The following is a 27,524-nucleotide window of genomic DNA, read 5'->3' on the forward strand; positions in this document are numbered from 1 at the left end:
TCAATGACTTTCTTTTCTTTTTTTTCTTTTTTTTTTTTTTACATCAGCAGAGACCACTCTAGGAATAAAACTTGGGACAATAAATTAGACATTCTTTCTGAACATTTAATGAAGGATAATCAGATAAATCAACTGGCCATTTGCACCTTTCTCAGATTGGAGCTATTAAATTGAGGGTGTGAAATATCATATTACCCAGGTGATCTTAAAGCTCAGAACAAATTATGTTCTCTCATCGCAAAACCAGCAATATTTGAGATTTTCCACATCTCAGCCCGGCAAGGCGGATGAAGTTAAGCAGCATGATGGCACACCTTCTCTTTATTGCACAGGCCTGTGGCAACAGGTGAAAATAAACTTATCCAAACAAGAGGTTCACTAACAAGATAAAGTTACAGAAAGAATTCAAAGAAAGACTGGTCCTTTGATCTAAGAGGCGAAAAAAAAATTATGGGAATCAAATGCAGGCCTTTTTTTTGCCTTTCTTTTTAATAGCAGTGGCCTGTATATGGCCTTCAGGAGGCCTGAGGGAGCAGCAAAATTTCAATCAAGCAGAACCATCAAGAAGGCCAGCTGGTTATCATAAATAATCCAACTAGACCCCGTGTCCAAGGATGCAGGCAGTAACTTCATGGCATCTTCTTTTCAGAGACAGCCAAATCTCTATCCACTTTTAATCATCGTCATCATCTTCGTCATTGAAGTAAACGTGCTCTCCTCTTGGGGCCGACGCCCACGTTCTGCCATAGCCCCTACTGCTGCCTGTGGGCTTCTCCTGGGTCGTGATGAGGTCTATGATGGCTGTGATTACAGCACAGTCTTTGGATTGACGGTTTTGCCAGTCTACAGGAGCAGGATTACAAATTTTGTCCTGCAGCAGAGAATCCAGCTCTTTCTTTAAACTCTGCAGGACAGACAGGAAGGAGAGATTAATACAAAAGAAATTTCAAAAAGACAGATGCGTTGTTGATGTGCATGTGTGTGTCGTTTACCTTAACAAGGTGAGCAATGCGTGCAGGGGATCTAAAGACAATCCACTGGTCCACTGCGATGGTTTCCTGGTCCTCGTCTTTTTGGATGGTAATGTCTCCTCCAAAGAACAGCAGTGAGAATGGTGACACCTCAGTGCAGTCGTATAGAAAGATCTGAGGGAGCAGAGATATCAGTAACGCACGACGACAGGGCCATTACAACAAACACGTCAACACATTTGGTGACAGAGAGCAGCATCATTACGGCACACCCTGCCTGACAGCTATTCTGTGGTGTGGGCTGAAAGTGTCCCATTAGTAAGGAGAGGCTGTGGAGTTTGAAATGTGTTTCAAGAGAAATGTCATCTTGACCAATCTGTGACTTTAACTTATGTATTACACCTCATCCATTTTTCTTCTGTGTTTGAAGGAGACTGATTAATGATTAGGGATGGGTACCGGTATCCGGTGCCATTATGGCATAAACGTTAGTAACCAGACCGAAAAGCAGCGCACATTTCGGTGCTTTTTGTTTCCTGAGATGTCACACACTTTGGATTCTAGCCAATCATTTTACCTTTCTAAGGATAGTAGGCGAGCCCAGGTACGTACGTTCTTTTAGAGCAGAGCAACAGATTAAAAAATGTTTGATAGAGTGATACTATATATGCCCTATAGCTGCAAAAAAGGCTAAAATTGTTATCTTTTTACAAAAAACAAACAAAACAAAAAACAGCTAAACATGAGGGGTTTTTGGACAAAGTTTGTGTTTTCCGTTGTTTAAGCACTGGTTCCAACCAAAGGAGGTATGCTGTATCAACAGAAAAGGCTAACTTGGTTATCATTTTGCAGAAAAAAAAGACTTCTAAAATTAAAAACATGAGAGGTTTTTGGACAAAGTTTGTGTTCTCTATTCTTTAAGCATCGGTTCGAGCACTGTTTAAGCACCGGCACCGTTTCAAAAGTACCGGTTTGGCACCGGTATCGGATAAAACCTAAACGATACCCATTCCTACTAATGATAATGCAAATTATTATTTTTTTAGTTATTTATAGTTAAATTCTAAAGACTGCTGGCAGAAAAAGGTGTCATATATAGGTGCACTATAAATCACTCTGTGGGTACACACTAACAAAAAACTCCTTTGCTCTCAGGTCAAAAGTCAAAGACGCGGGATAAACAGCAAACAAAAACTATTTCAGCTTTGAAGGTTGAAGACCATAGTATTAAAAGGGAGAAGTAGAAAAAGATGGAGAGAGGAGAGAGAAGAAAAAGAGAAAAAAAGCGAGGAGACAGCAGAGACGACTGCATTTACTCCATGAATGTGTAATGTTATGTCTCACCGAGGGCAAGTGCGTCAGAGAAGATAAAGTCTGGACGTCATCCTTCAGTTTTATTCTTTTTTGTCCTATCTACAGCCCTGGACTTCTGCTTTCTTCTCAGGGTAAACAAATAACCTTGAAAATCTCGCACTCTCAGAATACCTTATTTTTACCATGTCATTGTGCTCAAAACCACTTACATGCGACAAGAAAAAAAAATCATTTAATGGCAACAATAATGACAGTGAAATGCAGCAAATCATTTATTTTCCCTTAAAGACAAAGAGAAAAAGCACAGGCGGCCATCAGAGAGGACATAAAAGGTGTTTTCCTGCAGAATAGAAACATTCACAAAAAGACAGCACAGAAAGAACAAAGACAAAGAGATGCAAGGGAGGGGAAACGGGTGTGAAGAGAGGAAGAAAAAAAAAGAGAATATAGAAAAAGGCAGCAGTCAGCAAACAGCACTAACTGTTTTGCACCCCACCACCAACTACTACATTGTATCTGGAAGCTTTGAAGCACAAGAGCCTTTGAGAGGGACTTGAAAGGCAGTGTTTTAATCAAATATTCATTAAGTGCAAAGCTGGTGTGGCACCACTGCCAACCTTTAACCACTGGCCCTCTTTTCCACTCATATGCACCATTCGAGGGACACATGCAAACTCAAGAAGACACAAAGCAACACAGACTCAAATGTAAAAATAAATAAATAACATTTACAGAACAATATAACATTTACTAGGAGAGATAGATTACTCCACTATGTGAGATACTCACACTACTTGTTCTCATCTTTAGGTGATAGATAAGCCAAGTATAGTTGAATTCCGTCTCTTCGGCATTGACAGATTTTGGGTGGATACACACTTTTCCGTCAGCCTGAGTGTACACTTTGACACTGCAAAAGATCAGATGTGAGTGAGTCTAAGTGTGTGTTTTATAAAGCTGGGAATATTCACATTCTTCATACTTTACAACATATTTTTTTTATTAAAATTGTCATCTTAATAAATGATGAAAAAAAGACAATTTATCACAGCAGAAGATGGAAAACAGTTTAAAAAAAAAATAAGAAATTGCAACAGTTATGAACCCCCCCCCCTTTTTGATTACATTTTTATAGAAAAATTATTCCAAAAGTTTGGATAGAAATAACGATTATATGCAAACACTACAATCTGGTGTGATCTCTGAGGCAGAGATGAGCAGTGGAATACCAAGGACTAGCAAACTAACAGCTCACGACTGCGCTGTCAATGTCCATCAATTATTTTTCTTATCTCAGTTGTATATATACACCACAGTAAAAAAGAAAGTACACCTTTCAAGGTCTTATGTATCAGGACATATAAAATGATACATACAATGTAAAATAATGCAGAGAATATATCTGGTCCATCTCTTGATTCTAAAATTATTTAAATGAAACCTCAGATGAACAACCAACACATGACTTTTTACACTTATTGTTATTTACTGAACAAAAATCTGTCCAAAATGCAGAAACAGAGTGTCAAAACCTAAGTATTTCTATAAGAATTAAGGAGGCAAGTAGGAACCAGGTACTCCTAATCAAATGTGACTGATTAACTGATCATTAAGTGTGAACACCGCTACATAAGTGTTTGCAGTTTGTTGGTCTGTGTTAAAACAATAAAATGGTGGAAAGAAATCAGCAATGATCTAAGAGTCCAGCATTCCACAGTAAATTATTCAGTGGAAATTATTCGAGACATGTTATACGCCCTGACAAACTCACCCCGAGGTCATGCACATGACCTTGCAATGCACAGAGGAAGTGAAAAAAAAAAATCAAACTCCTCCACCTCAAACTCTACCAGCCTCAGATAGTATGTCAAATGTTAAAGTTAATGAGAGTACAATTAGAAAAACACAAATTTTCTAAAATTAGTGGAGAGTCGTGTATTGCTTGCTTGTTGGCTTGTTTGGGTTGCCAGGAAAAAGTAATATAGTATAATTTTTGCTAAAATAACTCAGAATTTAGCTGTTCAAGAGCTAAATTCTATCAGGTGTTTTTTGGCTTTTTAATCCAACGTATGCAGAATGCTGAAAGTAACACTGTGTTCCACACACCAGTATGTTGGCCAAAGAAAACCAACTGTTTCACTACAGGGAACAAGCTGTTTGAAACGGAAAACAACAAACAGTGCTTAATCAAGCACTGAATTCATTAAGTGGAGAGCCGTGGTGCGGACATAAACATTTAAAAACTTGCTTGGTGTTACGAATTACTTATACAAAGGAAATGACCCAGGGAAATGACTGTGCACCTAGGTCTAAAGCTGTCAACGAGATAAACAATAAAAGTGACAGCCTGCTGTGAAAGAGAGTCTGTGCCCCTGTTGTGCGTGTCTGTCTTTTGCACGCAGGTCACAGCCACCGCTTATGACAGCTGCCTTTGGGCAATTTTATGATGACTGCATTGATCTTGAGCTGCAAAAGTGCCTTTGTTTTTGACAATCATCCAAACGTGGCCTCTGCACAGCCTGGGGTAATTGTCACAGTGCCCTTACAGAGCACTCTTACCAGGACGTATGATGAGATATTGCAGTGTGAAGGCTATTTTTCTCTCTGGAGATCAATAAGACTGATTGTGCACCTCTCTATCTTGGGCTGTGCAGCCCTTTCCTGTCTGTCATTGCTCATCTCCTCTTTTGGATTAGCAAACTTACCCTGGCCTCTTTTTGCTGTGAGATGGTCTGATCATGGCCACCTTAGGGTACAGACCTGCTACAATCACTGCCTTGATTAATTTTTCATTGCCTGAGGGGAAAAAAAGTGACAGATAAAGAACAAATGAAAAAGAAAATATTAAACTTAAATGCTTCGTATCATACTTTGTTACTGCTTCACAGCCCAGATATCATGACCAGTTAAAAAACAACAAACAAACAGAAAAACTTCTTACTTACCCGAGTTGACATTAGATTTGGGGTCTTTGGGATCGTTGCTGCTGACAAAGCCTGCATGCATGAGATGTTCGGCAAACTGACCCTTCATGTTTTGCAGCATCTGAATGATGAAAGGACAAGTTGCTTCTAATAATACAGCACACCTTTGACTTCACAGAAAGAAGTCCATATTTAAAATATAGTCACACAGAATCATCCCGACTCACCTGGAGTGTGTTGGCAGACAGGAAGTTGTCCCAGCAGTATTCCCTTTCATACCTGCCTCCACGCTGCTTTGCATCCTCCCAGCCCTGGGTAAATCAATGCATGATAAATTAAGATAGGATCAATTCATACAGCAGACACATCTGTGAGTACAAAATCAGGAGTCACCCATGTGGGCTGTTCTACCTGGAAAGCATTGACAATAGTGAGGTGGTCACTCTTCGAGTTTCTAGAGAGGGCCTTCCGCCTCATGTCTGCCATCTTCTCTTTACCCTAAGACAAACAGATACGTAAAAAAACAAAAAACAAAATGCACACACACACACAAGTTCAAAGATAGTATACAGCGTAAGCTTTCATAAACTGTCTGTGAACTCAGCTCTACCTACCAGGGGTATGAAAAAAGGGTCTTTGAAGCTGAGGGAAGCAGCAATAGTGAGTACAGGGTCAAGGCAGCCCAACAGAGCTCCAAACAGGATGAGCTTGCCAATGTGAGGTTCCACAGGCAGGCGAGCCAGGTGGAAACCCAATGCTGTAAGATTCTCTCTTTGGTCCAGGGCGTTCTGACAAAACAATGTCATCATATCCATAAGAAAGGGCATTCAGAAACATGTGCATAATAACTATCCCACAATTTTATTTTTTTTAACAAGTTTAACCTCGTTAGCCTGAAAGCTCATTTTTATCTGGGTAAATACTAATTTCTCAGTTTGCTGCTGCAACACAAGTTACTGAATTTGTAAGGGTAACTAGTTAGTTACTAGTATATTAAGTTACTAGTATATTATGTGATATTTGGTCACAGCCCAGCATGCAATTGATACTCTCCTTCGTAACAATCTCTTAAAAACCCTTTTAGTTACTTTCTTACCAGTTCTGTGAGATTCTTGATGGCGAGGCTGACAGCCTTTTCAGTGGGACGGTCCAAGGCTTTCTCCAGGAATCGACCTATAGACCCAAGCTTCAGTATCTAGGGAGTGTATGTGATATTTTGCTTTGATCAGCACAAGCACGTCATAATTTTTTCCACATAATTCCCTTTACTTAATCAGGTGGGCTGTTAACTATGGAAAACATTAATTTATAGACACACAGTACTGTGGAAAAGTCTTGAGCCACTCCCCATTTCTTCATATTTTGACATTCGGTATGACCACTTTTGTTCTTCAAAACAGCCTGAACTCTCTTGTGCAGCTTTCTTATTATTTCTTTAAATAATCTTCAGGAATATTTCTCCAGGCCTCTTGATCGACGTTCAAAGCTCTTCTTTAGATGTTGGCTGTCCTCTGCTCTGTTCTCTGTCAAGATGATCCCACACTGCATCAATAATGTTAAGATCTGGGCTCTGAGAAGGCCAATCCATGACTAATAGTGTTCCACTGTGTGTTTTTCAATCAAGGTACGCTTTTACTGCACTGGCAGTGTATTTGGGATGGCTGTCATGATGAAACATGCCAATCAGATGCTTTCCAGATGGTACTCTGATGGTGGATCAGAGTATGACTGTGTTTTTCTGTGTTCATAATTTGGGCAATGTTGATAATACCTCTATTACCACTGGCTGAGATCCAGCTACAAAACATGACCGAGCCTCCACTGTGTTTTACAAATGGAGGCACTACCTGTTGCTCCTCTCTCCTGCCCACCTCTGTACATACTGACACCAGTTTTAACCAAAAATGACAAATTTGGACTCATCACCCCATAAAACCTGTAGCCATTTATTTTAAGTCCAATTCTTATGTAATTTGGCATACCTCAGCCTTTTCTAACTCTTCTCTTCCTTATGAATGGCTTCTTGAAAGCCACCTGTCCTCTGAGACCATTTCTGATGAGGCTTCAGTGAACAGTAGATAAATCAAAAGGTCAGATCTACCTTTCAGGTCCTGTGTCAGGTCTTTGCAGGACTTTTTTTGTACTTCTATTCATTACTTTGAGGTGTTCATCTGCTGTAGACAGTTTTTCTTCTGCCACTTCTCTTTTTGAGAACACACTGCACATACCGAGTTATGCAAATATTTCAGTTGATAACTAATATACCTCAGAAATATTATTTTAAGTCTTTCAAAATTATGAGTTTTAATGACAGTCAGATAATAAAAAAGTGCCTAAAGTACTTTTTGAAACTGATTAAGTTATTTGTTATGTGTAGACAACACTGGTTTATCCCTTAAGTTAGGTGCCTTTTAACAAAAAACCCCAAAACAAAAACCTTAATTATACGCCAGTGTTAAGTGACTTAATAGACAAAGCGGAAACCCCCCCCCCAAAAACAAACAAGAAAAAGTTCCTCAATGTTTAAAGGAAAACTTTAAAAGACTTTCAAAAAGCCTGGAGAACTACTACTAAAGACTGCTTCAAAATTACAAGAAAGTCTGACTTATTGGAGGCAAAAGATAAAGAAATAAGGGATCACTCAAGACATTTTCACAGTACTATAGATATAGTAAGATCAAGTACAGTTAGCTTTGAATCACTTGCTCATATTGCTTTTTGTGACAGAACAACAAAAATGTTAGTGCTTACTTCTAATCTTAACTAACGCAATTCACTGAATGCTACGCGAAATGAATGTGATCACATGGTTTGGTTTGGCTAAATGCACGTTCATTTCCACATTCAAAAGGAACATTTACTTGTGGCTAACTGCAGAGCAATGAAACAGCCACATCTCTATGTCTGACTAACAATGTGATGTTGAAGTGTTTGTGCATTAGAGAGCCAGGTCAAGGTTAGCATGTTGTCAGTGTTTGTCTCACTTTAAGGACTGTCTGATGCATTGTGCAACTCTCACCCACTAGCTTCAAAAACCATATCACACACATACTCAAATACATCCAGCACAGAGAGTGGGGGAGACACACTAAAATGCATATCCAATACAGCAACTGGTGAGAACAATCACAGCAAACACTACATCTAAATGACCTTTGGCTTAATTTTCCATTAGCACTGTTTAAAATATGTCTGAGTGGAGCGTGAGGATTTCAAAAGAGAACACGAAAAAAAAAAAAGTAACCAAAGAAGAAAAAGACTGTTTATATAAGAGAAAAAAAATGTGTAGAAAAGTAATTATACTGTCTGTAAAAAATGAGAGTAAGAGCGGGAGAGGGCATGAGTCAGCCCGGGATGCTCATCCCCAGTTCTCATTAGACAGGAGAGGCTGTAATTCAGCACAACACCAAAAACAGCAGCGCTGTCCTCGTTCCGCCCCTGCACTCACAAAACTCATTGAGAGCAATCTTGTCCTCATCTAAACTCCCAAACCCACATCTATCCGTCTCTCTCTCTGTCAGTCTATCCCTCTTTCTCTCCGCATATACAACCTTGATCTGCAAGCACAGCTCCTCCAGTGGTGTCCTCATAATTTCAGGTAATTGATAGGCATCCAACAGGCTGGCCCTCAGACCGTTGTACAGGTGATAGCATTTCCCCGGACACACTCTGGATATTTAGAGAAGAGAGTTGTTAGAGAGACAGAGAAGGAAAAGAGGTTAAATGTTTTACAGGCCCTGTGACAAGGGCTTACTTTAAAAATCAGTGGGATGAAACTGCACACAGTAAGCAGCTCTGCTAATTGGGCCTTGCTGCACTTTGATGTCAGAGCTATATAACAGAACAGACGTCTCAAGTAAAAGACTGGAAACAACCTGAGAGTGACTACACTTTGCCTTTCTGAGTGGTTACAGATGGGAAAGCAGGACAGAGTGGGCTTACAGGGAAGAGTGATGGAGAGCTCAGATGACAAATAGATGGGAAGCTAATTATCCCATATTGCATACCCAGAGGCACTAATATAAAGTATGCCCTCATTATATTATAATCTACAAATATACCCACGTGTAGACACAAACGCACACATAAACACACACACACCTGCCAGCACGTCCTTTCCTCTGTTTGGCATTGGCCAAGCTAACCCACTCAGCCATCATGGTGCTGATGTTATTGCTGGTGTCAAAGTTGGTCTCCTTAATTTTGCCTCCATCTATCACATAAACAACATCATCGATGGTGATGCTGTGAGGAGCAGGCGAGAGAGAAAGGGGGGAAAACATAAGTTGCACGTAATAATACAGAAAAAACACTTCAAAGTTAGGGCTGTTCGATATAACGATATATATCGTTTCATTTTATGCTATCGTTTGTTTGGTGGTGTCGCAAAAATAAACTGTTTGCGGCAATATTTTTTCATCGTTTTGATGGTCACTGTAGTGGCTATATTAATTTCTTAAAGTTCTCTCTTTCTCTTATATTTAATATAACCACACTATGGACGGACAAGCGCCTGTTTTTATGCGTTGTGGTTAGCAACGGTAACACTATCACGTGTCCGCTTGTTTATGTTCCACATAAACCTTTCACGATAAAGCTCAAGATCCTGTTGAGACTTTTCAAAATAAACTGAATCACGTGAAAGAGCAGATTATTTACGGATAAGAAGTAGAAAAGAGCCGCCAGGTGCTAGAAAATAAACCTTAGACTCAAACGTTAGAACAGGCTTTTCCCCGCAGCACGCCGTGTAATAAATACTCACAAAGAAAACGGCGGCCGTTACAACTTATGTCTAAAAATGTATCGTTTCATGCATCGGTTAAAACACTCGACTCCAGCTACATGACGCGCAGCTGGAAACACTTCCCGCAAGCGAGCTGCCCGAGATTCACAGAATTTACAGAAAATGTTACATTTTTGTGATTTATATCGTTATCGGACGATAGAATTCTTATATCGGGATATGAGATTTTGGTCATATCGCACAGCCCTAACAGTAGATCTCAAATTCCTAGTTAGATCTTACACAATCACTTAGAAGTAAAAAATAAAATCCAGCCCTTTGGTAGGTTAGAGTAGACTTGTAGTCAAGACCGCCTAATCCGAGACCAAGACAAGACCAAGACCAAGTTGAGACGAGACCAAGACCGAGACCGAGACAAAAAAAGTCTTTAAACTGCAGCCAGATGCTATTCTATATACATATCAGGACACCTTAAACTAGTTTTTTAATTAAGCAGCAAGGCAGAACAAAGTCGGGCCTGTATCAAGACACAGGGACTAAACCCCAATTCAACCAGACCCAAACTGATCGGAATTAAAACAGGACTACAACAGTAACCAAGACAGAACCAGAATCAGAACTAGATGATAGTAGCACTAAAAATCATCATAGACCTGCACTACACTTATTTTTTAATTCTACCAAAGTACAATATTTAGATTGAGAAAAGTTTATATAATTATTTAGCCTTGTTGTGCAAACAAGCCTGCATAACTTAATAAATATAGAATTTGAAAAGTAACAAATGGTATCTAAAAAGAAACACTAGGTACTAGATACATGTTCTGATGAGTTTTGGCAAACAACCATTTGACTAACATGTGTGTCTCACCTGCTCTTGTTCCATCTCTGTTCTGTCGTCATTCTCTCTCTCCCTCTCTGTCTCTCTCTCCTCTTCTCCCCTCTTTTCCTCTCTCTCCCTCTCTGTTCCTCTCTCTCCCTCTTTGTGCTGACAATCAAGCCAAACACCAACATCATCAAATATACAGTTGAAACCAGATATTTATGTACTCTTCAGATAAAAACACAAACACTTTTTTAATTGTAACATCAAATCAGACTAAATGTTTATTTTTTTAGATTGATAAATATAAAAAACATATTTGTTAACTTTAAGAGTAAAGAGAGAAACTATCTGTATTTCTTAATTGCAAATGGCACCAAATTGTATTCAAACTGAGCCACACTTATGGAGCTCCACAGTTCTTTTCCTGGTGTTTTGGTTGACATCTCTTGATTTTCCCATGTCACAGAAACAGGCTCTGTGTTTTGCCTTATATGCATCCACAGCTGTGCCACCAATTTACTCACATGGACTCTACTAACCTATCAGAAGCTTCTTCAGCTCAGAATGGAATCGTCTGGAGTTTTCTTATTAATTAACAATAAACTTAGTGTATATGTACTCCTAAATTTGATGAAAGTGATTAAAATAGACAGCTCCCTCTTTTTATTCTGACATTTAACTAATTCAAAAGATATTTCAACATTTATTTATCTAAAACAAAAGTTTACTCTAAATTGATGTTTAACAGTAAAAAAAAGTTTTTATGTTTTCTCCATAAAGTGTATGTAAATATCTGGTTTCAACTGTGAATATACTGCTGTGTATTGAAATTCCTCTTGTTTTGCATAGATATACTGAACAACATCCAAAGCATAATATATAAAATAACATCTACCTGAGTTTTTTCTTTGAAAGAAGCTCCTTATGTCCATTGTTGTGTTCATCAGTACACAACTGAAACCGATTTAGAGAATTTAGATTTGAGAACGCAGGACCGAAACAGCAAGACCAAGACCGAGACCAAGACAAAAGTCCGTCGAGACCAAGACCACGTAAAAGTGGTCTCGAGACATCCAACTCTAGTTTAGAGTCTATATTTAGTGGAGTGATATGAGGGGAGTGCTGAGGGCAGGCAGCTCCTTAATTTGCTCTGCTCGTTTGTGTGAGTGCAGCACTCTGAACGCATTAACAAATTGCCTGTCAGAGACTTTTCCCATCCAAACCAATATGACAGTATTTGTAATCAATCCAAGAGATGTATGCTAATTAGCTCCAATCCAGTTGTATGCCTCATTCCTGACTGAGGCACTGGCACACACAGAAAACAGATATATGATGGAATGTCATAAAAGGTCTGTGTTTTTTCTAAACCTTTAAACACTTTCCAAAGTACAAATGCAAAGACTTGGACAAGCTTTTACCACAGACGCATGCTCTTACAAACCTGGTCTCAGCTATATTGGTAGCAATCACAATCTTTCGAACCCCAGGAGGAGGCCTTTTAAAAACCTGAGAAGAATTAGAGAGAAAAATTGAGCAGGACATTTGTGATATTGAAAGGGGACTAAAGTAGGACACAATTGACAAAGAGATGGTCCGAGAAAGAGAAAAAAGAGAAACTGAAGAATACTGACCTGTGTCTGATTAACAGTTGGCATGAGGGAGTGTAAAGGGATGATAACAAACCGGTCTGAAATGCAACAGGACACAAAAGAAAAACTCAAATAAAACACTGACTGTCAATTTAAGATACAACTAGTCCATAGGCTGAACAATTATGTGTTCTATAACAACAAGTATCATGAAACCATGGAGAATTCTACAGCCACAGCACCCCAACTTCAGATAGGTGGAAGATAACGGATGAATGGAAAAATTGCACCACAAATAGTGACATAGTTGCTGGAGTCCACTTGACTTAAAATGACATACGTGTTTAGCAACTTTGTCTTTACATACAAATATACGCAAAATACAAGCAATCAGCAACCAGCAGAGTCAAGTCATCTTTTGCGAAAATATAAGCTGGAAGACAAATCTTTTATAATATAGAGCCTTTATTTCCAAACCTTTGCTAAACTTTCAGAGTTAACTGTATATCACAACTGACAAAGAGACCAGTTGACTATTGCAGTCAAACTCTATTTGTAATCTGTCACCAAATGCAAAACCAGCAATCGGGAAACCACCCTCATTTTGACTCCAGTGAGACTAAGCCATAAGCGGTTAAGAAAATGGGTGTATTTCAACAAAGTGGCGCAATGATGAGTGCTGTCTCGTCATGGTAAGAAGATCCTGGGTTTGAATCTGCCTGTGTCAGTCCGCTCCGGGTACTCCATCTTTCTCGTACAGTTCCAAGACATACTTGTTAGGTTACATGGCGATTCTAAATCGGCCTTAAGTGTGAACTATGAATGGTTGTCGTCTCTCTCGCCTTGTGATAGACTGACGACCTGTTCAGTGTACCCTGCTTCTTGCTCTATGACAGCTGTAATAGGCTTTTATATTGCTGCGACCCTGAATTCAATAAGTGGTTAAGAAAATCAAAGGATGGATTTCTCAACTGTGGAACAGAAAACTGTATAGTCAAAGCAAGAAAGAAAAATTGCAAGACACCGACGTGCATTCACTTCCATGCTGTACATCCTGAATGTGTGTTTCTGTTTGCATACCTGATCGGAACATTTGCTGAGCCATGAGAAGGTCATTGAGAGTACTGATATTGTCCCAACCAGGCAAGAACACCAAGATTGCTCCTTCCTGTCCAAGACATGATACAAAACTCTCAACACAGCTGTAAGTCACAAAATCCAGCAGGGTCTCAGTAGATTGCGGGTCCAGCAAACAAGATGCCCATGACCTCAGAGGAGCTGAGCTGAGGCAGATAGATATGATTTGCTCTCAGCTCCCAACCTCTACATTCACATTCAGACACAAAATAGCCACTGAAACTCCAACATCTTTATGACAAATGCATCTTTATAGTACAGGAGAGCATCTGATTAACATTAACAAAAGCACTGACTTAATTTTCCCCACAATAGCAAAGAGAAAAGGAAATCAATAAGTCACATGAAAAAGTACAGACACAGAAACGCTAGCTGTGAAAACATAAGAAGAGAAGACTAAATGGTGAGGAAATCTCTGCGCATTGAGCTCTTTTGTCAGTGGCTGCAGATTGCTGACCACTTAATGGATATCAGGCATCGGCGCCTCATTCACAAAGCCAAAATCCATTACAGTAATGCTGTAATGGTTTAAAAAAAAAAAAAAAGCTGAAAAAGACTCCTTTAATGCCTGATGAAGAGCTCAGTCATTGCAGCAGCAAAGAATAGAATAGAGAGAAGGAGACAAAGAATGAAACAAAGTCAAAAATCAGTCAATTGTTTATGGTGCAGTACTGTTTAATTTCTTTCCATACAAGCTATTACCACAGTTGTTGTCTCAACACTAAATACTAAAAGTTTTGACAGAAATCAGTGACACAAATATGAAGGTTACAGTTTGTGACACAAAAAATGACACAAGGCAGTCAATGCTAGCCCATGGTGCCATGCTGGAAAGGTCAAAGATAAAATTAGTCAAATCTGTCTTTAATAAATATACAGTCATACAGACTGTACAGAGCTATAATACAGAGCAGAGTTTCAGCAAACTCGTTTTCATCCTATCCAGATTTAAACAAAGTATTCTCTAGCTAAAATTAAGCTGCTATAAAAATCGATTCTATAAAAAGCACCATGCTATTCATTTCCTCCGAGAAATGAAGGGAAGGCATAAAAAGTAGCTTCTAGGCCTTGGTTTCCCCAACTTTTTAATTAAAGCTAATTATTATCCCCAGTTCTCAACCACTGGCGCTCACATGGGACTGTATGTATGTTAAAGTCTCTGCATGTGTATTTGTGAAAGAGATGAAGGTCGGCTGCCTAGCTACAACCTGACAAATTACACGCATCCAGGAAGAAACACTCTAATTAATTCTAACTAAAAATTAAGTGACAGTAGAGTACAGTAAGCTCTGGAGAGTCTACTCTATGACAGCACACACAAACACAAACAGCAAACCACCCACATACAGTTGCACCCAGCAGGCATTCATTAATGCCTGTATGTTAAACCCCTAGGTGTATAATCACAGAACCCTGCAACATAATTAACCAATCATCACAGTCAAAAGCTCAGCAGATGGCCCATATCCTTGGTTCAGATTACCATCATGGTGAATCAGCCAGTTCTCTCACAGCCATTTGACAACGCCACAACAAATCAGCTGGTTGACTGGCTCAGTGTGGCCGTGACTGATGGAGATACAGCTTCATATGGGAAAGTATAATTATTCTGTCTGCCTCTGTTAGTCACTCCGTGTTCTTCTTCTTTTTCACTCTCTTGTTTATTTATACATCCAAAAACTATTTTACTTCATTCAGTCATAGCACTTAACTTTTTAAAATGGTAGTAAACTAATCATTCTTCTCTCATTAATAGTAGTCTACCCTGAATCGCCTCCTGGTCAGCAGGGGGGATTTCTGTGGAGTGTGCATGTCTCCCTGTGCCTGTGTTGGCTTTCTTTGGGTGCTGGCTGTAAATTATAGACGCTAAACTGTCTCTGTAGGTTTGTGTCTTTGTTTGTCTCTCTGTGTTAGATCTGTGATGGACAGACGACCTGTATAAGGTGTACCCTGCCCTTGACCTATAATAGCTGGGATAGGCTCCAGGCTCTAGATAAGCAGCTGAAGTATGGACATATATTTTTTCATAATAACCATTTTACCACTTCCTAGAAAAGCTACTGGGCCAGCGGTTACAAAAATTAAAACTTTCTACTTTCAAGTCACACAGGTGACACTGTATTCACAAAGCTAACAACTGTGCACTGAAATAATGCCGACATCCAAAAAGGAAAGTTAACCAGAACTGGAAAAAGAAAAAAGGGAATGGAGGTGCAGCGGGAGAGCATCTGTTCAATCACTCATTAGCAGAAATTTGCTGCCAGGATCTGTGTCATTTTCTCTGATCTAATGTCTGTGTTTGGCAGCTAGCCCGCCTGCTCCCTCCATCTGCTCCATCTAGGAATGTACTGTACTTTGCCAGCCTAAGAGTCTCCATTAACTATTAGTTTCCATTTAATATCAAGCCACCTTTCACATGGGCAACTTTCTGTCAATGATTAAAGAACATGATGTCCAAGAATGACAATCTTCAAAGGCAAGCTCCTGTTACAGAAACATTCATTTTGACATTTTCATAAAGTACAAATTCAGTTTGTTTGTTTGTTTTTTTCGTTTTTTTTTTTTTAAATAAAACGCATCGTCTAGAATTTGGCCAACTTATGCCAGCTGCACTCAAACCACAACTAAAAGGTTAGACTCACCTCCTCATTGAGCACAATATAACGAATTAGTGCCAGAATTAGGTCCAGATCAATCTTCTCATCTCTGTCTAATATCTCGAGAGCCTCAATGGTTGTGTCAGAGTACCTGTAAAACACAGGACATGGACATGGCAACATAAGTGCTCCTGCTCTCCCCTTACTTGTTGCTGGAGGTGTCACACGCTGTAATATGGCTACAACAGGTTTTTAAATATTTTCACATGCTATGCTTTAGTACAAAAATGCAGAATAGCTTTGAGTTACAGTTGATACTTTTTCTTTGATGTGGTAATAGCACTGGTGATCAGTAACATATTAATAATTGGTTCCTTTGTCTTTTTTTCCCTTTAGAATGAGAAAAAAGAGAAACATCTGTGTCGTGTTCAACTATAAAAGCAGTATTTCTGTTTTTTAAAAAATGTATTCCAGTAGGTCTTAATACAAAAATGTGTTTTATGTTGAAACCTTTTGAAATCACCAGAAAACTAATTTTGCAAGCACACCGACAGTGTTCAAAGTAATATTTCTGCCTAGTTACACAATAGACTGGATGCCATGTTGTGAATTTAGGACTTAATTATTTTTTAATAACAAAACTAAACACTGGCAAAACAAACCAACATTGAATATGCCAAGACATTTAAAAAAATATTTGTTAATATTACGCTATTTTATAAATGATCGGGCTCCTCAAGTTCTCAGTAATATTGTGATTCTTCTTAAAGCTTTCAGTTCAGTAAGACATAAAGCATTTTGGAAACTTCAAGTGTTATTACAAGAATTCTCACTTGAGAAAAATAGCCTTTTCTGTTCAGGGTATCAACATATTGAATTCCTTACCTATAGTATTCAAACTGGATCATGTCCAGGATTACTTTAAAATTAAACTGAAATAGTTTTTGAAATGGAATCCAGTCACGTAGACATGAACAATCTTCTGTCTCCTGTTTAGAGCCTCTGTTGTTATATTGCAGGTGTGTCTAGTGGCATCTTATCTCCATTCTGTTGTGTTGTGGGATTGTCTTAAAAATTTTAAAGCAGTTATTAGAGAGAAATTTGCACCCAAAAAATTTTGTAAGTGTCAAATTGGCAAAGCAAAGTCCTTCACAGCTGTAATTATGTTTTGAACAGAAGCAACTAAGCTACAGTGTTGCTGTGTCTGTACTAAGCAGACCTTGGAACTGTCTGTGATGGTGCACTTTAATTGTAGCTGTGTTTATGTAACAAATGCATCAGACATCAGTTTCAAGCACTCATCTTTCTCTTACTGTTTGTAGATCAAAACCATAATTCTCTATATTTAATCTTCATTAAATCAGAACTTTAAAAGAAATGTATTTACTCAAAACTACGAGTCTCACAAATCCTCCTGCTTCCTACCTAAAAAAAACCCAAAAAACTGACAGGTGTTCTTCCAATTTAAGTAGCCTGATTTTCTCACCAACTCACCTGCCCTGTAGTGTTCGTGCGTAACATGGCCAGCTTTCCTTGTATTCAGCCTCTTTCTCCTCTTTCTCAGGTCTGGAGTTTCGCCCCTGCCAAAAACCTCTCTTCCATGAGGGGCGACGGTCCTGATTCTGGGGCCGATACCTAGCAGAGAAACCCAGCCTAGTTTATACGAGGTCCCAATGTGTCTTTGTGCATGTACATGTGTGTTTGGTAGCAAAGTGGTTCTACCTGGTCATCTCTATAATGTCCTCAAGTAGGAACTCCTCCACTGGGAACGTCAAACCAGGAATGTGGATCATTGGGCAGTTGTCTAAACCGAGAACAAAACCGTGAGCGGCGAGAAAGAGGAACAGCTCAACTTATTAGAACTGCAAAACTTTTGCTGACAATTTGGTGAAGAAATTAGTGAGCTACACACCAAAATATTGGGAAAACTTCTCTGCGTTGAGCGTGGCACTCATGAGAATGATCTTAAGGTCATCTCGGAGGTTGAGTAAGTCCTTTACAATGATGAGCAAAACGTCTGATTGCAGGTTTCTCTCATGGATTTCGTCCAGCACCAGGTGACTGATACTCGACAACAATCTGACAATAAAAGCAAAAAAGGTGAGCAATTTTTTTTTTGTCTTTTTCTGTCTAAAGAGTTAAAAAAAAACAACAAAAAAAACCCCAATATTGGTTGACTTTTTTTCTTCTTTTTACAAATTCTCTCTTGTTTCTCTTTAAAGATCTTACAAGTTTCAATTAATGGTACTACATTTTTAAGTACTTTTAAGTGAGATTTAAATTATTTAAAATAATTTCACAAGGCACAGACGTTACCCAAAAATATTTTTTTTAGAAAGTATTTAACAGAGCTACAGTCCATACAGACGTCCACTTGTAAGCAAAGTGATGTGCGAATTTAGCTTAACACCAAAAATGCAGTTTAGTCAGAAAAGGGTAGCCCTGAAATGACTCACTAGAGTCGTGCTAACGAAAGAGCATGAAGTGAGACAACAAGGAAAAGCTGGCACTTTCACTTAGTCTGTATTTCTTTTTCTGAAAGCACTTAGAATGCAAAGACGAGCATGGAGGAATGAGTCAACAGAAAATGGGGACCCATACTAATGAATCTTCCACAGACAGTAGCGTCAACCCCAAATCAATGGGGACAAAACAGAGTGACAAACAAAGGAATGGCTGGAGTGGAGATATAGGGGAAAAAGCAGAGAAGATGTACAGGGAAAAGATGTATACAGGATGAGAAGGCAGAGGTGGAAGCAAACTCACGGGTCTGAGCGAAGCCACTGAAGAATAATGCCTGTTGTACAGTACAGGATCGAACCTTGTCTCCTTGGTAACCGGCTGGAAAATGGGAGAAAAAAAAGAAAAAGAAAGAAAAAGATACTCTTACATCTGTGCAATTTAGAAAATTTAAAGTAAGGTCACCAAAATAAAAGCAGGACTTCTCTGAGAAATGAACTTAGGTTTTGTAACAGTTAACTGTGTTGCATTTCCACGATTTTTGCTACTTTACTTTAAATAAGCACCACTTTTATGTTTAACCTTTACACAGAAGTGAAAATAAAATGTTGCTGATACCAAATATTATACTACAATATGTAACGGAATTGTAGTATGCTACAGTGCACTACAGTAAGAAGATTTATTCATGCTTTGTTTATGTACTAATGCTGAAAGGTTTATTCAATTAATTACAAAATAGCTTCTCTTATTTTAAAGTTATCACTGTAGGAACTGCCTTTCATATGATATCTGATAAAACAAAATTCATTAACAACTGAGCCTTCTAAAAGGGTTTGTTGTATAACTGATGCAAGATTAATGTGCCAAGAAGAGGAGACTAATTACACGATATAATATTCTTTTCTTTTTTTGTGAAGCCTGAAGTCCAAAGAATTAATGTATATTTCACAAAAATCAAAAGAGAGTAAAACCAGCAAAAGCACCACGAAAAACAGTGAGTCTTCTGGACTGGTATATAAATACAGAGCAACATGTATCAATGGCAAGACATTCATAGTAGAATACAGTTGTAACCACACATTTCTATACTGTAGTATTGCAGAGCAACATGTTCACTGCGTATTTATTCACAAATACTCTGGATCCTGTTTCACAAACACTCTAGCACTGACACAGCTGGCTGCTTTACCTGGCTGTTACCCAAACCTTGCACATAGTGAGAAGATTCTGTCACCTTCATTTTCATCAGTGACTGTGAGTAGTGGATTAACCAACATGACTTTGGCAATGATAGCCTATGGAGTGAGTACTGACTACTATCAGTAAGCTAAATCAATTGTGAAAAATCAGCCAGTAAATAACAAGCAGAATTGGGTATTTTATTATAGAAAAATATCCAATAGAAATCAGCATACTCCACTATTGTATAAATCACTGTTCGCTCAGGCTGCACAACAGCAAATTGCTTTTGTTCAATTCTTGCTGCAGATGTTTAATGTGTGTGTTTTTAAGAAAAATTATTTTATGGCGTTCATTTACCCACACATTTCATGTATCCATCTTGAGTCCTTTCACCAAGTCTATGTAGACTATGTATACATAAAAAATATAACATGCTGTAGATCTCATGCAGAACATCTGAGCTCAGTAAGCTTTTAATTTAAATATTAATGAGCTATAACATATGTCATGTGTTAAAACTGCTAACTACGTCAAAATCTGTGTTTAAGATGTCTAAATCTGTTCCTACTCTGATCATGCTGGCTGATATCACCAACTTCAGTCTAAACCACAAAGCCTCAGCTGTTACCGCCAACCTTGAAAACAGCCAGCTCAGTCTGAAATAGACAGACGTAATCAGGGAGGGAAATAAAACAGTCTGATTTCTGCAACAGCGCTCCCATCAATTTAACCTGCTGTGGCTGGACTCTTAACCATATCAGATCTAAGGGAAATGAGCTTTCTAAACATAAGTATTGCTTTTGGTTTCTTAGCCTCTAAACCAATTACAGAATGTCAATTAAGCATACAGTGAGCCTAATTTCACCTTCACACAATCACTGGCCACTTTGTTAGGCATGACTGTTCAACTGCTTGTTAATGCAAATATCTAATCAGCCAATTAGATATTTGCTCATATAGTAGCAACTTAATGCATTCGGGCATGTAGACATGGCCAAGAGAGCAACTATCTTCAGCAAATGGACAGCAAATGGTCAGAAAAAGATAATCCAGTAAGCAGCAGTTCTCTGGGTGAAAATCCTTAGCTGGTCAGAAGAGAAAGGCCAGTCTGCTTCGAGCTAATACGAAGGTAAAAGTAACTCAAATTAAAAAAAAAAAGAGCATCTCTGAAAGCACAACAGGTCAGCCTAAAACTGATGGGCTACGAGTGCCACTACTCTCTTGGTTCAGAACAGGAAATTGAGGCCACAATTCACAGCAGCTCATCAAAATTAGAAAACGGAAAAATGGAAAATCTTTGTCTGGTCTTTCTTAAACATCCTAAACATGACAATGAGTTCACTGTAGTCAAATGGCCTCCACATTGACCAGATCTCAAGTTTCAGGAGAAAGAATTTTAAGCATGAGCACTTCTCGAAAGCGTTGCGTACCTCTGCAGGCGGATTTGGTAACCACATGAATTCCCATTCCCAACACTTTCTGCCCTCTCTGCCGCTACACGCTCTGCAACCTGATAGGAAGAGCACACACACACAAATAGGATTTAAGAGGAGAGACAGCATTGTATTGCAAAAAAGTAATAATTTCTATATGAGCGATGCCGAAATTTTGCTGTATGCAAATGCATCGCATTATTTTTATGTCATCAAAGTAACAACCAGTTATGTTTAAGGGGCAATTGCTTTTTCGAACAGGGCCATGTAGGTTTTAAGCTTTCCGCTTATTAAAGAAAATCATCACTCAAGTTCTGCATTTTGTATTTATGAAATATAGCTCAGGGAGTAGAGCAGATCATTCACTAGTCAGAAAGCTGGTGGTTCGTTCCCTGTTTACTCCAGTCTGCATGCCATAGTATCCTTGGACATAGAAACCACTTAGGTGAATGAGACATGTCGTGTAGGCTTGTGTAGAGTAGAAAAGGGCGATGTAAGGAAACAGTGCATTTGCCATGTATTTATTCAATATAAATATGCAAGAAATCAGGAAGGAGACAAATATTTTCCACAATAAAAAGATTTAAAAAATATATCCATATCTTTTTTTAATCAAACTAATTATTTTGCCCTTTTATTTCATTGTTTAATTTTAGTTAAGTGTGGAAGTTTGTACTTTGCATTCATTCACAGACAGATCACATTCTTTCATAGGTTCTCTACTGTTATCGTGTGTGTGTGTGTGGCTGGACTCATGGTGCTGTGTTTGTGTAAATTTGCACTGCTCTCTGGCTCACAGTGACAAAGGTTCTTAGTATTTAACCTATGCAGTGGCTTAGAGGCACATGTGCATGCACTCTTATTAACAGCTAACGCTGAACAGTGATGCCTCTATGCATAAGCCTAATTCTGATTGGTTATAAAGACACATTTGATGGCAGAGAAGCTAGCCTTGGACAGAGAACGAACAGGTCTGCTAGGAATCAAAAATGACTGCCTGACCTATCCCATAGAGAAGCAGCATAACAGAAGCATTGCCATGGCAACCACATTAAAATCAGTAGGCACACAACAACATATAATCCTTCAGAGGCCAGCAGAGTACATACCGAGATGGCACTGATGCGTCGAGGCTGTGTGCAGACCACACGGCACATTGAGCCCATGCCTCTGTTGATATAGTCATCCAGGATGAACTGAGTGACCTGAGTGGTTTTGCCACATCCTGTTTCCCCACTCACCACTAGGACACGGTTAGAATTGATCAGCGTTACCAGCTCCTGAGATCAGGAGGTTGAAGAGGAGTGATTTACAGATGAGGCAGGAAAGCAAACAATAACAAAAAAATAAAGAAATCAAATTTGAAAACCAGTAATGAAGTTTTAGCAGAACTAGTGATTCATGATAAAAGCACATTTGCATGTGAAATACTTGCCTCTTTTTTCCCATAAGATGGTAGTTTTTCCCTGAATTTCTGAAGACAAAAAGAACAGATGATGAGTAAAATAATGAGATAAAAATTCAATAAAATTAGGAACAGATACTTTAAAAAGAAATATTCCATAATGGGAACAGTCCTAGCACATCAGAAGTTATCCAATTCTAATAACCAAAGATAAATACTGACTCTGCGCAGTACCTCACTAATACAGTGGTAACCACTTGAAATGATGTAGCATGATAACATTATGATAAATTGATTGAATACTTGGTAAGAAGACTTTTCCATTACACATCATCTTGTACATAAATTAAACTTTGCACACCTATTTCCACAGTAAAATTTTGCACTAAACAATTTAAATGTATAAATATAATAAACATTTACTTATTTACACAAACATAAACAAAAGCTACTTACATACAGCCAATGCAGCAATGCATTTGGGCAACATTCTTTTTTTTTTTTTTTCCCCAAACATAGAACCTTTCAACTGAATGAAACCCATTACTTTTTATTTTTCTTATTAAAAACACTAATTAACACTAATTAATTAATTAAATTGGACTTTTGGACATTAAATGACAACAAATGACTAGTATAGTAGTAATGTTGTTATCTAAAGGCACTAAACATGCTAAACTACCAAAAAAATCCCACCTTGTCCCCACCTTAGCTATTTTAATAAATATGTTCATGCTAGAAACTTAAACCTAGATTTTATACCACTGAAAACTCTTACCAGCATTTCTTTGTACTTTCCATCTGATTTCTTACTCCGCAGATCTCTCTTCAAGTAGTCATCCAGGGACCTGTCTCGGACTACTTCTTGATGTAAGAACTCCAGATCCTTATCTTTAATAACTGGTTTTGCCGCCTCCTCTTCCTGATCTTCTTCATCCCATTGATCTGGCGGCTCATCTTTAACCGCTGTTGTAGAGTGACTAGAAAAAAAAAACATTCAGTGGTATAAACATCCAATATTACCTGGAAAACCTTACATTACTATTTGTTCTGCAGAATTTCTAAATGATTTAAAAAAAAAAAAAAAAATCACACATTTTTACACCAAGTTACCTTTGTGATTTGCCAGTTGCTTTCTTCTGGCCTGGACTACCTTCTTCTTCCTCCCATTTGACCTCAGTCTTAGTTTTTTCCTCTTCAGGCAAATCCCCATCAAAGTAACTAATGATGATAAACACGCTAAATTAGTCATGATGTCAGCAGTCAAAGGGGAAGAAATAACTGAAATTTTACTATTCTGTCTAGCTTTCCTACTAATTCATTATAAGTTAGTAACGACAATTGATAAAGCTATACAAGCCTCTCTCACCAGTGGGCACTATCCCTGGCAGCTGTTTGCCAGCTGTCAGAGGTCGAGGCTCTTTCATCCCTGCGGCCCCTTTCTGGGCCGAGCTGGTCATTCTGGACAGAGTTAAGCAGTTTGGTAATGTGTTGCTCTCTTGCCTCATCCATCTGGACCACTGCCCGCTGCACAAGCAAATGGGAAAAGGAAAGTTAGCTATGACCTTGCAACAGTGTTTTTCCAAATTTCACTTTATACCACTGAAAAAGAAAATACTACTCATTAACACTTTGAAGACATGGACCTGTCTCGGACTAATTCCTGATGTAAGAAGATAAATATGTAACAGAAATACTTACTGTTGTAGATGTAGTTTTGAATTGTGCTGTGTAAGTAATCCTTTTTTTTTTTTTTAAACACAATGACAGATTGGATATTTATTCAGTGTGTTTGTATTATTAGTATTATTATTAATAATATTTTATATATAATTATTACCATTCTTATATATTGTACAAGCAACTGTCTGTTAACCAGCAGGGGAAAATGTGACTTACTGCCCATGTTCAGATCAGTGTGAATACTTTCTGTGCACACAGTGAGCAATTTTCCAATCAGCTTCCCACACTTTGATGTGCTCAAAGATCTGCTCCTAACAGGCAGGGGCAGAGCTAGAAGGGTGGCATGGGGTGGCAAGTGCCACCCTAAAATGATCCCTTGCCACCCCAGTTTTGCACATGACAGTGTTGTTAATTACAATACGATAGCATTAACAGTTTGAGCGTAGTTACAGTCAACAGTGAATATAAATGCTAAAACTGTATATATTGCATAGTGTCCCCCCGCTCCACCATTAACAAATGGTTCAGCCCACAACAGGACCGGCTTTTTCCTTGTTTTCAGTAGCAAGCGATGCTTATGATTGTGCCAGAGCACATTCTGAACAACACCATGGGAATTTCAGATTTTACACAGGTGGGTGGATGTTACACTCTGGAAATGGAATGAAGGTGAGTGTTATGAACCCCCTGTGGTCCACCGACACGCTGCACCTCTAAATCACATGACTATTTTAAGCTGACATAGCAAAAAGTTGCAGCCACGCTGGGTCTCTATTTCAGCCCACATTGAAAGTTTGGACTTCAAAGTTTTTAAATTTTAATTACAGGCCAGTAAATCCAGAGTTACGATAATATATATAAGCCACGCTTTTTTCTAAATACTGTCGTCACGTTTGTGTGTGTATGTGTGTGTGTTTTAAGCGTTTTGTAAGGACAGCGCGAAAACAGTAAAGAAAGGAAAAAAGCCACCTCTTTCCTATCGCTGGAAAAATGTACCATGTCGACCAATTTAAAAAAAAAAAAAAGTCAACACGTGGGATTTGGTTGTTTAGGAAGAGGGAAAAGTTTTAGGAGTGACGGTAACGGCAGCGAGACAGAGCGAGCGAGATGAGAGAGAGAGTTTTTAGATGTGGGAGATTTGTGACGTTTAGTGTGGAGTGTATACTTAGTGTGTTGTGTTGTCTTGTGTAGTCTGTTCTGTTGTGTAGTCGTTTTGTTTTGTGTGTCAGTGAGGGCACTAATGAATTTCACAAAGGCACATTGCAGTGTAAACACTGTCACTAAGTAGAAAACCAGCGGAGTGATACACCTGTTGTCAGGCCTGCAGTTTATCCCTGCGCTGTTCTGTCTTTTGGTGGACAAACTTTTTTTTACTGGCACACATCATTTGTGGGGCATCTTATTGCAAAACCTGATTGTTCTCTCATTTTAGTTTTAGTAATATTTTTAAATGGTTGTAGAAAATGAAAAAAACAAAAAACAGCAGGTGTATTGGCTGCATTTTTAGATAAATAGTTGTATATGTTTACAAAATGTACATTTTATATTTGCATTTCAAGTTATAAAAATTTACTCAACATGTCTGTGGTTTTTTTACAGTAAAAAAAAACTACTAGGATTTTAAGTTCTTTGTGTGATTTCAGATCAGTAATACTAATGCAGTATGTCAGTGGAAAAACAACTAAATTCAGTTGAGCTGAAAAGAATGAACCAAACAAGGCAAGGGGGAAAAAATAAAATGAAACAATTTGAGGGTGAGATACAAACATAAACTCAAAAGGAGTCAAAAATGGCCGGTTGTATTCAGACCTCTGTGGGTTGATCCAACAAATCATGAAAAATTAGGTTTACATTTTTGTTCATGACAGTGCAGATTTCTGACATTTTGTGTAATTTAAGCATCTAACAATGTGATTGTTTTCTAACAAAAAACAGTGTGAAACTTAAGTTAGACTTGTGTTTGTAAATGAACCGCCCCATGTTGTGTAGCTTTCTGGATTTTATACTTATTGGGCTACATATTTATTTATTTATTTATTTATTATACAGGCTATACAGTACATACAATCAAAACTCACATGTTTTATGTAACTAAAGTGTTTAATTATGTGGACTGCAGAGAATAATTAAGTTATAGAAAATATTTATATGAAAAATGTGTATACTTACTGCATTTAAATCATTTTAACCATATGTAACCACCTGCATATGTCTTTGATTTTGCCACCCCATTTGATTTCTTTGCCACCCTAAGAAAATTTCTCTAGATCCGCCCCTGCTAACAGGGTGACTATACAGACAGACCTTCCATGTTTACAATGAGCATGACTTCAAGCACAGTCCATACCGATCTCCGGTCAGCTTGCTTCCTCCTAACGGCTCCATATCTCGCGTACCACAGTCCAATCTCACGGCCCTTCAGGTGTGGAGGAGGACGGTCTCTTTGCCCACCTCCTCCCCGATCCGGGTCAAATTCGGACATGTTTCCTCTCGAGCCTCCTCCACCTCCCCTTTCCCATCTTTCTCTGCTGTCATCTCTGTGCCCGCGACCTCCTCTTCTACCTCTTCTTCCTCCTCCACCGCCATATCCATAGCTCATGTTGCGGTTAGAGGCAGGCAACGGTAACGTCCGTTAACCTGCGTTCAATTAACGGCTTACAGCTACTCGCTAACCAGCAATATTCAGTGGATTTGCGAACTAAATATTTCACTTCAAAAATATGCGGTGACACTCACGTAGCCACTGACAGTTGGGTTCTCGATAACTACACCCCAAACCTAAATTGCGCCCCTCTAACTCACTTATTAAACAACAACATCCCCTTGAAAAAGTGTCACATCCGAGATACTTGCTGGTTTCCATCTGGCATGTCGCATAATAATGCCGTCAACATTTTCAGCAACTAGATATTGACGTGGCGCTCTAGGATTGGTTGCTCTCCATATTACCGTTTTAAACGCTGCTTTCTAAATCTAGCTGACTTCTTCAAACAAAGTTATCATAGTAATTAGCATACAAATGTGTATTTCAGTTCAAATTTCCAGTTTTATTTTTTATGCAATTTGTTATGATTTACTGTGTAGATCAGGGCACTGACACTTTACCACTAACCTTTAAACATAACTATTTGCCTCTGAATTATTGTATTACTAAAGCATTCAGTCCTGTTACTTGTATAATTTCTAGCAGTGCTTAACAAGTTTATTAGACCATCACCGAATGTAAGAGTTATATCAGAGCTGCCCAAAATTA

The 27,524-nt window shown here is 38.5% G+C and overlaps 1 protein-coding gene across 1 annotated transcript; it reads right to left on the minus strand.

The window, feature by feature from the left end:
• Nucleotides 1–303: 303 nt before the first annotated feature.
• On the minus strand, nt 304–27,167 carry dhx36 (DEAH (Asp-Glu-Ala-His) box polypeptide 36). The gene is made up of 26 exons (XM_005948732.2): nt 26,619–27,167; nt 23,958–24,115; nt 23,702–23,809; nt 23,367–23,568; nt 22,619–22,657; nt 22,293–22,463; nt 21,181–21,260; nt 18,872–18,946; nt 18,018–18,184; nt 17,828–17,909; nt 17,600–17,740; nt 16,151–16,256; nt 13,452–13,539; nt 12,414–12,469; nt 12,224–12,288; nt 9,311–9,454; nt 8,761–8,878; nt 6,306–6,404; nt 5,824–5,997; nt 5,621–5,707; nt 5,437–5,520; nt 5,231–5,330; nt 4,991–5,081; nt 3,075–3,195; nt 993–1,145; nt 304–904 (listed from the first exon to the last, which is right to left on the minus strand). Exons 1-26 carry the CDS (start codon nt 26,868–26,870, stop codon nt 674–676), a joined length of 3,192 nt encoding a protein of 1,063 aa, XP_005948794.1. The 5' UTR covers nt 26,871–27,167; the 3' UTR covers nt 304–673.
• Between the last annotated feature and the right edge of the window lie 357 nt (nt 27,168–27,524).

This window comes from Haplochromis burtoni, unplaced genomic scaffold (genome assembly GCF_018398535.1).
Source record: "Haplochromis burtoni strain Fernald_Lab_line unplaced genomic scaffold, NCSU_Asbu1 Contig_571, whole genome shotgun sequence".
NCBI lineage: Eukaryota > Metazoa > Chordata > Actinopteri > Cichliformes > Cichlidae > Haplochromis > Haplochromis burtoni.